The 12,500-nt window shown below is 31.3% G+C and overlaps 1 protein-coding gene across 1 annotated transcript in view; it reads left to right on the forward strand.

The window, feature by feature from the left end:
* Positions 1 to 7,648, forward strand: part of LOC125030628 (peptide methionine sulfoxide reductase MsrB-like) — a 9,160-nt gene extending 1,512 nt beyond the window's left edge. Inside the window, exons 3-5 of the mRNA XM_047620801.1 lie at positions 2,823 to 2,899; positions 3,114 to 3,261; positions 4,649 to 7,648. Coding sequence (XP_047476757.1) covers positions 2,823 to 2,899; positions 3,114 to 3,261; positions 4,649 to 4,756 — 333 coding nt within the window. The 3' untranslated portion in view covers positions 4,757 to 7,648. The remainder of the gene's footprint in view (positions 1 to 2,822; positions 2,900 to 3,113; positions 3,262 to 4,648) is intronic.
* Positions 7,649 to 12,500: the final 4,852 nt, after the last annotated feature.

Raw genomic sequence — 12,500 nt, forward strand, 5'->3', positions numbered from 1 at the left:
CTTTTTCTTTGTCTTAACTTTGTCTCTCTCTCTCTCTCTTTCTTTCTCTCACTTTCTTTCTTTCTTTCTCTCTCTCTCTCTCTCTCTCTCTCTCTCTCTCTCTCTCTTTCTCTCTCTCTTTCTCTCTCTCTCTCTCTCTCTCTCTCTCTCTCTCTCTCTCTCTCTCTCTCTCTCTCTCTCTCTCTCTCTCTCTCTCTCTCTCTCTCTCTCTCTCTCTCTTTTTCTCCTTTTCCCTTTCTGTCTCTCTCTCATGCAAATATTTTTCTCTTCCTTCAAAACCCTTTTGAAATTTCAGGAATATTAAGGGTAATCTGCCCTTCATTATAGCCAAATTTTATTTTTATTGTGGTCGTGTATTGTAAGTACCTCTGCCAGATGCTGGATGAAAGAAGTAGCAACAAGATACTGTTAAAAAATAAAATCTTTCATTTTCATGGTAACAGTTCAGGACCTTATCTTATCACACCTGTTGAACTACGCATTACAGTATCCTTGTGTTCATGACTAGTCAAGTGAATGAATGGACGATGATAATTATGATTTCCTCTATGTTTATCATTATTTATCTTTTTTCTCTTATTTTTCTTTCCTTTTCTTTTCTTGCATATGAGCAAAAACCGTTACATACATATAGATTAAACCTACATAATTTTTCCATAAGATTATATATTTTGTTGTAAAAAAAATTAGGAACATAATGTTGCTATGAGCTGATAAGAACCTGTCATTCAAGAGACACTTTGATAAGAAAGAAACAGATGAACCCAATACGAGTCGGTAGATTTTTCTCGATAATGCATCTCACGGCAATATATTTTTTCTAGCTTGGCTCTGATATCATAGACCACCAGTGATGTGTCTTATGATTATGCATTTTATGATTTTTTTTTCCTTTTCTTTCTTTTTCCCACTTCATTCTTCTGTCCTGTATAATTTTCTCTTGGTGAATGTTAGGACTTATTATTCATTATGTATGAGGATGATTAGATAGATGCTTCTTTTCTTGTTTTTCTTGAATTCATTGGAAAGCTTGATCTTTGACACAATTTATAGCAAGCTCTTAGGAAATGTTATTAAGTAGACCAAAGTCAAAAAAACATTGAAAGGAAGAGAATGAGAGGCAAAAATCCCACTCATATGTTCGTATCTTTTATGGTCATATCTTGTGGACCTGAAAGAAAAGATCCTTTTAAAATCCGACAATTTTCACTATATTCTACTACTGAAGCGTTTGGCAAGAAAAATGTTTTAAAACCGATTTCAAAATAATGATAATGAATTATATAGATTAGTCTTACTTATTTCCTTCCTTATTTGATGTAAGTTCATGCAAGAGGCCTATTAGTGGTTCATGCTTGGGCCTGAGAGACTGTCCTGTGCAAAATTGTATTGTTATTACTGTTTATATTATTAGTGTTGTAATTAATTATATTAATTATTTTATTATCATTATCGCTATTGCTATCTTTATGGGTAATGATATTGACAGCAATAATGGCAATGAATGATGATGATCTTGCCATTATAAATGACAGATTAAACCTAATATATGTTACGTTATGAAATATGATATAGAACTAAGTGAAGTGATAGCCTGAAAGACTATGTGAATATATCTATGTTGTACCTGTCACTATAATGTTCTAATGATTCACAAAATAATAGTCAATTTTATTTTAATAGACAGACAAAATATGAAATAAGAAAAATTAAAATTGAGTGAAAAAATTATTGGGAAAGTTGGATTTTGAAGGATTCTTTCAAGTTTAACATATGCTACTTGACATGAGCAATTTTTGTATAACATTCTTTCAGTGCCAGTTTTATCTATTCTTTCTCAGTATCATACAAAACAAAAGATTAGTAATAACTGATAATTAACAAGAAGAGAGATAAGACTGAAAAAAGAAAGATTGTTATTCCTTCAAGACAATTGTCAAACTATTTATTTTAAGAAATAAATTTGGTCGAATCACTTCAAAGCATGGGGATGGTGTGATGTGGCATTTATTACCCTCAGAATCAGATTTTCTTCCTCAGGTGCCACATCATTATCTAAAACTACGATAGGCTTTCTACTTAAGCAGAAGGCAGGCCACTGGTATTAGTGGTTAACCCAATCAGTGCGGGTGGCAAAAATACAAATGCCAGTAAAAGTTCTACTAAAAGTTCATCTTTTGTCTTTACACATAGATGGCTCTACAAGTGCTTAGTCATCAAGAGTCAGTTATTTGTCTTACCTGTTTACTGTTTTCCTTTATTTTTTGAAAGTTTCATTTGTATTATTTTATTGCCTTTAATGTTATTAATATTTTGATAACAATTTAGTAATCATAATGTCAATAAGAATAATAACAATATCAGTATTAATAGTATTAGAAAGAAAAACACTTTTTCCCACAAATTCAAGGAATGGGGAAATCAGGCATAGTCACTAGGGCCTACTGATAGATTCCTTGGTAGCTGAGCACATGTGGAGCCATCTGTGTGTAACATAATTCACAAAAAAAATACAGGGGACAATATATAAACCCATAGGCATTGGATTAAAGTAGTTATGGATAGTAGAAACAAAATTGATATATTGGGACTATACTGTTGTCTGTGTGTGTGTGTGTGTGTGTGTGTGTGTGTGTGTGTGTGTGTGTGTGTGTTTGAGTGATTTGTTAGGACATATATGGCTATTCTTTGTTATTTACTTTTATTTTATTACCCGGAACAAAATTTGGATTAATAAGTAGTTTTTTTCATTGGTTTATCTTAGTTAAAAGAAATTTAATGGTCCCCCCTTTCTAATAAAAATTAACGGTATTTCATTACAGCCTTTCAGTGGAGCATACTACAATCACTTTGCAGTTGGAATGTATCAGTGTGTTTGCTGTGGTACAGATTTGTTCAGGTAAAAGCTTTATTATTGTACTGATTTCTTGTAGTAGGTTTAATTTGTTGAATGTAATATTTTTTGTGTATCTAAATTATATTACTATTTATAAACTAGGGATGCTATAAAAAAAAAAAAATATGTGAAATATATACATTTATATGTCCATAATTTCCTTTGTGTATATATTTTTCCCTTCTTTCACTTTCTTTTTTTTCTGTTCTCTTTCCAGTTCTAAGACAAAGTACGAGTCAGGCAGTGGCTGGCCCTCCTTTCACTCAGCCGAAGGCAAGTCTCTCGGAGAGGCTGCCACTGAAGTCGTAGAAACACGTACCGACACGTCTCACTTCATGGTGCGAACAGAAGTCCTCTGCAGAAAGGTACTTATTGATACAAGTCCTTTATTGTTTTTAATTTCTCTTTTTTATTTGTTATATTCTTTCAGCATGTTCATTTTTTTTTCTTCCTCTTTATCACCTCTTTAAGATTTTATGATGATATTATATATTTGAGTTTTTGGTTACTGTTAGTTTTAGAATTATTATTAATAACAGTATTAGTAGCAGCAGTAGTAGTGTTAGTACTGTTATTATGGCTTTTTTTAAAATCTTTTCTTACTTTAATTGCCTTTTCATTATCTCAATTCTATAATCTCATTTACTTATATACATTTATTGTTATATTTCCCATGTTAAGTTTATTTTCTTTTGTTCAGTTCTTTGTTGTTATTTATTCAATTAGACATTTGAGATGCTGTTGATATTCCTATAGCAAGAATAGATAATAATGATTGAGTAGAAATAAAGAATAGCAATTGCTTAGAAATTGATTATATAAATTAGATATAGATAGGTAATGACAGGAAAATAGAGACAAGAACACAAAATTAATTACTAATAATGAAATATAAGTTATTAACCCATTGGATCTGGGTGCTTCACTGCCTGCACATGGCCCAGAATCCAGGCATTAGACTTACTTGAGTGTCTACTCTCATGGATGTGTGGCTTGTAGGCTGAGCACACATGAAACACCAATGTGCAGTGTCAAGACTCCTTGCCTCCCCTTTGCCATGTTATGTCTTTTTCTACATAAGCTTTTTTGCTTTTTTGCCATTTTCCAATGTCTGTATTTGTCGTCTGATATGTTGTATCCAGATGGTAATAGACTGTTTTCCTTGCACAGGCTCCATATCATCTCTCTAGGTGGTCATAACTCAGTACATTAATAATAACAATAATTACTGTTTTGCTATTTGTGTCATTTTGAAATTTTAGTGTTATATTCAGTTTTCTGTGGTATGCCTTGCACTGCTGGTCACGGCAGGCAGGAATAAAATCCTGAGCATGGAAATAATTTCATCCCTGGAGTCATTGGTCTTGCAGTCATGGCTGACAGATAGTACACTCCACACTCTTTTACCAATAGGAATAATGCATGAGTCCCTTTCTAAATACCCACTGAGTGTAATCACCCTCCAAGAACTTTGTGCACTAATGGTGAGTCATCCCTATATATCCTTGACTTCAGCCGAAATCTCAATTTTTTCGATGACAGCATGTTCATATCACCCACTACTTTGGTCAAATATTTTCACAACTTGCTGGTCACATCATCCAGATCCATGTGGTTAATACTGTACTAATTAAATAGAAAAGAAAGTAAACAAGCATTGGTAACAACATAAAGGTAATAGAAGGTACTAATAATAGGAGAGTAGCATTATCAATGATAAAGTTCTCAAAATTATACCCTCATAATTTTCAGTGCGCAGCTCACCTGGGTCATGTTTTCCCCGACGGGCCAGAACCAACTGGACTCCGCTACTGTATCAACTCTGCCTCATTGAAGTTTGTGCCAAAGAAGATGAAATAGGCTCAGTTGTCTACCAATTTTGTTGTTGTTGCGGGATTTGTGTTTAACCTTGTTACCTGTTATGGAAGGGGTTAGTGTGTTTAGATTGTGTAATGGAGATGGCACCCACAAATTTGGCTTATTCCTTCTAGCCCAGCTTAGAAATTTGTTATGAAAGGAAAATAGACTGTAAGCTGTTTGTGCCAACAAAGTTTCACATAGAAGTAGTGATTAAAGTTTTCCAAATATAAATTGATAATAAGATCTCTACCCTAGAAGTTTTGTATGTTTTCAGCTGTTACTTGCACATACAAATAAGTGCTTATTAGGGCTGTCCTTATTTGATATTGTTACTGGGATTCCCTGTAATATTGTTCATTTAGTGACTGAAAACCACAAGGAATATAAGCGATGAATAATAGTATTTAGTGTTTGCTTAAACAAAATTTAGTTCAACATTATGAAACCCTACCATGTCATGCTACTTAGGTAGATTCTGCTGGTCAATCTAGGTATTATCTGTTATCCTTCTAAAAGAGTGATTTCTCAGGAAAGAAAAATTGATTGTTGCAGTTAGGGAAGTGGTAATGATGCATAGGCCACACAAGCAAGGAATTGGAGCTATTCCTTGTCGTAGATGTTACTACTGTTGAATCCACAGTCAATGCTCAATACTAAATTATATAATTATTGAGGTCCTGCTTGATGAGGACTTGGATGCCTTTCAATCAGCCTATGGAGGAACTGGTATCAAAATAAAGACTTTGACATTACTCTGAAGACTCCAGGTCTAGAGCTTCATAACACTTAGAAGTTGCACAAAGTTCTTGCTGCAAATAGTAACAGGAAGACAGATCCCATTGTTGTACCCAGTTATTTCTACATTATTTTCCATCCCAGGGGATAATGAGTGGCCTGCTTGCCATTAATTTAAGGTTCATGACTAACATTTTTTGATGCTCCAATTTATCATGTTCTCTTGAAAATCTAGTCTGAGCTTCTCAGCTCCTTCACCAATGACAGCCACTGCCTGTTAGTCCACATATTCGAGCAGTCATGCCTAGGCACTCAACTTCCTGTGTTGTGAAGCTTCTGATAGCCTCATTTGCAGACTTACTGCACACGAGATGGTGTTGAAAAGACACAGCACTCACTATTACCTAGCTACTAAACAGATATATGTATTATATATATATATATATATATATATATATATATATATTTATATTCATAGTTGTTTAGAATTTACATGTTACTTGAATTGGTTGAGCAGTCCCCCTTTTTTTTCCCCCCTTTCTTTTTTCATAAATGGGTCACTTTTGTCACAAAAGGAAGAGAGAGAAACCTAATTGCACTTCAAAAGTTTATAAATAGGACCTCAGAAATGTTTACATATGCACAAACATACATACATGCATAGATACATAAATGGAAAAGGTAACTATTTCGTTATAAAACAATGTAGATATTTCCCAGTACAAATTTACAAATTTCTAATGTGTTTAAAGAAAGTTATTTATAAAAAAAAAAACTATAAGTATGATTATGATTCCTTTTGTAAAGGAGATAATGGTCATAGAATGTGAATAAAGGGAATCTGTGATATTAACTAGATTTTAACAGTACTGCAATATACATGTTAAAATTGCCATTTGTACAATGTAAAGACATGTTCTCACAAAAGTCTAAGCAACCAAATTGTTCAATATTATGTTGAAAGCTATAATGAAATTGTAAATATGTTTGTAAAGAAAAATCTAAGGAAAAAAGATTTTACAGTGTTCGTTATGTGCAGTTGAGGAAGATATGACTGGTGAATTAAGTGCATGTAAAAAAAGAACTGCAGTTTGATTATTACGTAAATTATATATTCTTCAATTCCTTTAATTTTAGAATCCTTATGAGGAGGTTAAGTGATTGACAAATCTGTTTTCTGAATTCCCCTGCTGATTCATACAGTAAGATGCATTGTGTCTTTTTGGAATATTGACTAATAGGTTTATTATGGTTAATAATACAGATACCTTTTCCAAGCTTTTTCCCCCCAGTTACAAAACAGGATTTATTTGTAACATTTTATTATCATCTGCTTTTTTCTTTTCTTTTTTTTTTTCTCCTCCTTCTTCTTTTAAGTGCAAGAAGTAAATGATTTTTCCCAGTATCCATTGTGTACATAAAAAACAGTAATATTGGTTGTGATATTGTAAGAAAATCTTGAAATGGCCTTTCTGATAATTTCTCTGCTCAGTCGATTTATCTGCTTTCATAGCATGTTGACTCTACGTTGAAAATGAGATTCCTTATACTGATTTTCATTCACATCAATAATAAATAAGTATTTATTATTCCTTATTTATTTTTCATCTGTTTTTCAGTATTAACACACCATCAAATGACACTGCTTTAAAAAATTTTACATACAAAATTATGTGGTGCTTCTTGCCGCTATGTTCCATAATTGACGCAGATTTTTTAAAATGGTAAACATCCATGTAATTTCACACCAACATAAGAGATAGTTATAAGTTGAGTCTAGATAACTTAAAGTATAAAAAAAGATAACATTACTATACTGCTGAAAGGATTTTTGCAAGAAGCGAATATTGTGTTTAGCTATTTTGATAATGTTTTAAGTATATTTTCTTATTATTTAGTATATTTTATTATTATTATTATTATTGTTATTATTATTATTATTATTATTATTAAGATCCTAATTTTCCTTATAAAGAGTTGGAAGAGAGCTAACTTCTGTCTCGAAGTCTTTCCATTTAGCAATAGTCTTGCAAGAAAGGTGCTTGTGTATGTTTTGAATTGCTGAGACATCCCATGGATGTGTGTAATATGTCTATGTACATTCTTATGTGAGATTTTTTTGTTATTTGTGTCAACAATAAATCATCATCTAGAAAATTTGGTATTATTATTTCCCTTAATATCATTTTTATTCCTTCTCTGGAAAAATGAAAACATGAAAATGCTATCTTTTGCATAAATATTACAATATAAAAGGAATACCAGTTACAATTCACATTATTGGGGAGGCCAGTCAGGATGAGAAGATAAGAAAACTTGTTCATTTTTCTTTTGATATAACTGTTTATATATATATATATATATATATATATATATATATATATATATATATATATATATATATATATATATATATATATATATATATATATATATATATATATATATATGTATGTATGTATGTGTATATATATGTGTGTATGTTTGTAGGGCTGTACATCCTAATGCTAATTTTTGACTGGGCATATCTCAAAACTCCACCTCTGTGTATTAATTCTGCACTATGACCTTCAGTTTTCATTGAAATTGCACTTACTATTTTTTTATTACATGAGTAGTTTGTATGTAGAGGTATAAATTGAAGAAAAGAAGTTGGTCAAAACCCTATAGCTGCGTTACTGTAAGTATTTTTTTCTTGTTCTCTTTTTAATTGCCATTTTCAGATTTTTTCTCAGAATAGATCAGCTTTAGACAGATAATTATTCCTCCAGTTCATAATCATAATTGGTGACTGTGTGACTTTATTAGAGGAGGGATTAGATTAATAACTTTGTACCATTGATTATAGCATAAAATAATGGTAAACAATATCCTAAAGAATTTCTCTTCACAAAAACTAGGCTCACAAAGGTATGAAATTTATCCTTGTAACCTCTTTATCTGAACTATAGTTTCCTAAATTTTGATACATTCAGTATCTTCTTTTCTTTAATTCCATATTCCAAATTTCTAATTTTTTTCCCAAGGTTGTTTGATTTTTAGTCACTATATCAATACTCTTAGCATTTCATTCTAATATTTTTGCCTGGTTATCTTTTTTTTCATCATTTTGTGCAGCATATTTTCCTACAGTCCATTTATTCTTGTCTTGTCTGTCTACACTTACTTTTGTTGCATATTTGTGTTATCTCTGTTCAGCAGTATTTTTCTATAAGTTAATCTTTCTATTTCTATTCATTTCTAGCTTAAAGAGTATTTTCATATACATTCCTCATCATTAAGGTTTATGTGAATTCCCTTTTCTCTGTTTGCTCTTCTAATGACTATTTTTCAAAACAAAAATCAGATGTAAGATAAATCTGATAAAAGGCATTGTCCTTGAAACTGTGCAACAAAATGATGTGGTGATGCCTTTATCATTATGTGTTATTGCCCCATCACTGTTACACTTATGTATAGGAGTAGGATTATATCATAGGAGTATTATGTGACAATGGACATGGGAGGAGAGTATTAGGTGCACGTTGATGGAACATGCTGTTCATGCAACACATACATTACTACACAAGCTATACGAAATTAGTAAATCACTTTCTACAAAATAATCAAGTAGAACAGTCTGGATAGCTTTTAAGAGACATATCTTTTAAGAGGTATATCTTGTTGAAATTATCTTATGATATTCAGAATTAAAAAAAAAATAGAATTATCAGTGTCATTGAGTTTGGTCAAAAGTTAGGAACAAATAGTGAAAATGACATACAAAAAATACTGAAACTCAAGAAATCAAATTCTTGAATCAAGAATCTCTTTAAACATACAGCAAAATAAGGGCAGACAAAGTATGGCTTTACAAGACATAATACAATAGCTTCAGATTTTTTCAGATACACAGTGGAATTATAAACTATCATGAGGGGAAATACAAAGCACAATTTCCTTCATTTACACACTTTACAGCTTAATTTTTTTGTATAAACCCCATTCACAATTTTCTTCTTTGACACACTTTCCTCATTAGGTTTTCTGATGAATGATAAAGCCTCATTTGTATAGACTTTATCTATATTTCACTTTTTTCTTTTTCTTTTATATTCTGAATGAAGGAATAGAATATTGATTATATAATAAAATAATGGAACTCTCAGTTATATGTAATGAATTATGCAAACCTTGATAGTATATTATGTAATAATGCAGTCAGATTTAGTTCATGAAATGCACTTTATATGTTGTATTATTAAGCGGTATAACCACCAGGTTGGCTAAATGCACATAATTTTTATGTTCAAGAAATGATACAAAAGTGTATAATACATTTCTAAATTAGAGAAAGGTGTATGTATAGGAATAAATAACTCCACAGTTCAAGAAAAGCTTTAATTGGCTATTCATCAGAGTTATAGGATTTAATCAAATCAGTTATGTCTCACATTGCGTATTCTTGTTTATATTTTTTGCACATTTGTCACAATAAACCTTTCTTGAGTCTGTGAGTGTATTGTTGATAAAATTAGCACCAAAAACTGAATAGGTAATTTGGATATCTGCAGTATTATCAGTGTAGCTGAAATAAGATTCTTAGGTCGGCTGAATTATGGAATCAGGGTCATAGGCATTTTGCAATCGAAAACATAGGTCAATCATTAAGAATAGATGGATTACCTAAAGTGCTTGTATTTCGATGCCATCACTCATAGAAATGAATGCATGAATTCTCAATTATAGGTCCTATAATTCGCTATTTGAAATTTAACAATGTTCTCTGAGGTCTTCAAAGTTGATTTTAGAAATAAAATGGAAGTAAACTTTATTTAAAAGATAATTAATTTGTATTGGCATATATGCTCTAGTGTTGAATTCAATGTTAGTTTCTTTTAAATGATGAAAAGCAAGTCTCTCTCCCCTGATATTACATGTAACATGACAGTTACAGCTTGTCAAAAATTATATATTGGGTGACAAGGTAATGAAAAGCTTACAGAACTCAAACAGAAATGACAATTTGCTAACTTTGTCCAGTTTCTCATCTAGTTATCTCTTTATTGATTATTTATCTATATTTTATTTATCCATACCCAATGACTCACTTATCTATTTCTTTATCTATCTGGTATCTATTCATTCATATCTATTTGTTTATAAATCATTATATGGCTATATTGACCTAAGTGGAGGCAGGCTTGGAATTAGAATTAATTAATTGTTAGAGAAAATAGACATACCTAATTAGGGTAATAAACTTATCCATCAACACCATCTTTTTTTTAAATAAAACTGATAAACAGCAGTAATTACGATCTTATCTCGACGTGAAATCTACCTATGGACTTATATCGACGGGAAAATATCTACATTGTTTGGTCTGGCAAGCATAATATGTCTTATTTCTTTTGAAATTACTAGCTTCTCAAAAATGTCTTAATTGTCTGGTTGTAGGGAACTAAAGATATTCATAGCTTAATGCACAGATTATAAGTTATGATAAAATGAGATAAGGTCTGAATTTGAAATAAGCCAATTGTAAATGAGAGAGATGCTTTATTATAAACAGAAAAGTCTGAATACTAGATTTAAAAAGCTGAACTTATCATTTAATTATTTGAGTTTTTATTTCTTTCAGTGTTTCTTTGTTATTACAGAGTATTTGAAAAAGTTTATTTAATTCAATTAAAATGGAAAAGGATGCACCAAATGAATGTATGAATCCACACACACACACACACATTTATATGTGGATGTGTGTGTATAAGTTAATATATATATATATATATATATATATATATATATATATATATATATATATATATATATATATATATATATATATATATATGTGTATATATCTACATATAAGTATATATATACATATATATGATTATATATACTTACATATATATATATATATATATATATATATATATATATATACACAGACACACATATATATGTGTATATATATACACATACAAATGTGCGTGTGTGTATGTATATATATATATATATATATATATATATATATATATATATATATATATATATATATATATATATACATATATTCATTTATTTATGCACTTCGAATGTTTGTGTGTTCCAATGCTTTTAACAGTGAAACTCATTTTATGTGACATTTATACCGGAAAGAAATAGAATACGTCGAAATTACACCGTTGGCAACATGAGCGTAAGTTACCACATTTTGAAAATCCCGCCACTCCGGTGCGGGTTAGATAAGCCATGTAAATATACCGTATTGGACATATTATGATGCAAAGATTAATGAGAAATATCCGAAAATTGCTTAGTAATTAATCTAATGAAGTTACTGCAGGACTTGGGATGAAGTTTACAAAGAAGCTCTCACGCGATAACTTCAGTGGGAAGTTACCGTGTGTTATAATTCCCGCCATGGTAACAGCGGTCATGTAAACCTCCGCAAATAAAGTAAAATACACAAATATAGAGATAATGTACTTCTTTATGACCTCAAACATTACACAAATAGATAGTATAATAGCTTACAGATTTATTAGACGAAGTTTGCATCTCCCTTGGATAATGTTTATAGAGAAGCTCTTCTGACTCGAGCCTCAGTGTGACTCCATCATTGAAGGAGTGTTTACGTCCCTCCCTTCGCTCTCCCCTTTCATACTCTCAAAATACACCGAATACAATGCCTATTACACCCCTATCTTTGGTGAGATGATACATGAAAACCTCAGAAACACCAGTAAATCCTATGAATGATGAATAACCGCCACGTGCAGCCTTATTTGAGCAGTTCTCTGGCCATACGCCAAGAGATCCAGCGGTTCGAGTCGGTCCATCCCAGCATCTACGCGATTTATGACATTATTGAGTTAATTCCTGATCCTCTTTTGGCGCAGCAGATCCGGGAACATGTCGTCTGTATCGAAGGTAAGGTGGAAATGGTGATAAATGGTGGAATAAGGAGAGAGAAGAGGGAATTAAATGGAAAAAAGTGACGTTCCCCTTTTTTTTTCTT

This window comes from Penaeus chinensis, chromosome 11 (assembly GCF_019202785.1).
Source record: "Penaeus chinensis breed Huanghai No. 1 chromosome 11, ASM1920278v2, whole genome shotgun sequence".
NCBI lineage: Eukaryota > Metazoa > Arthropoda > Malacostraca > Decapoda > Penaeidae > Penaeus > Penaeus chinensis.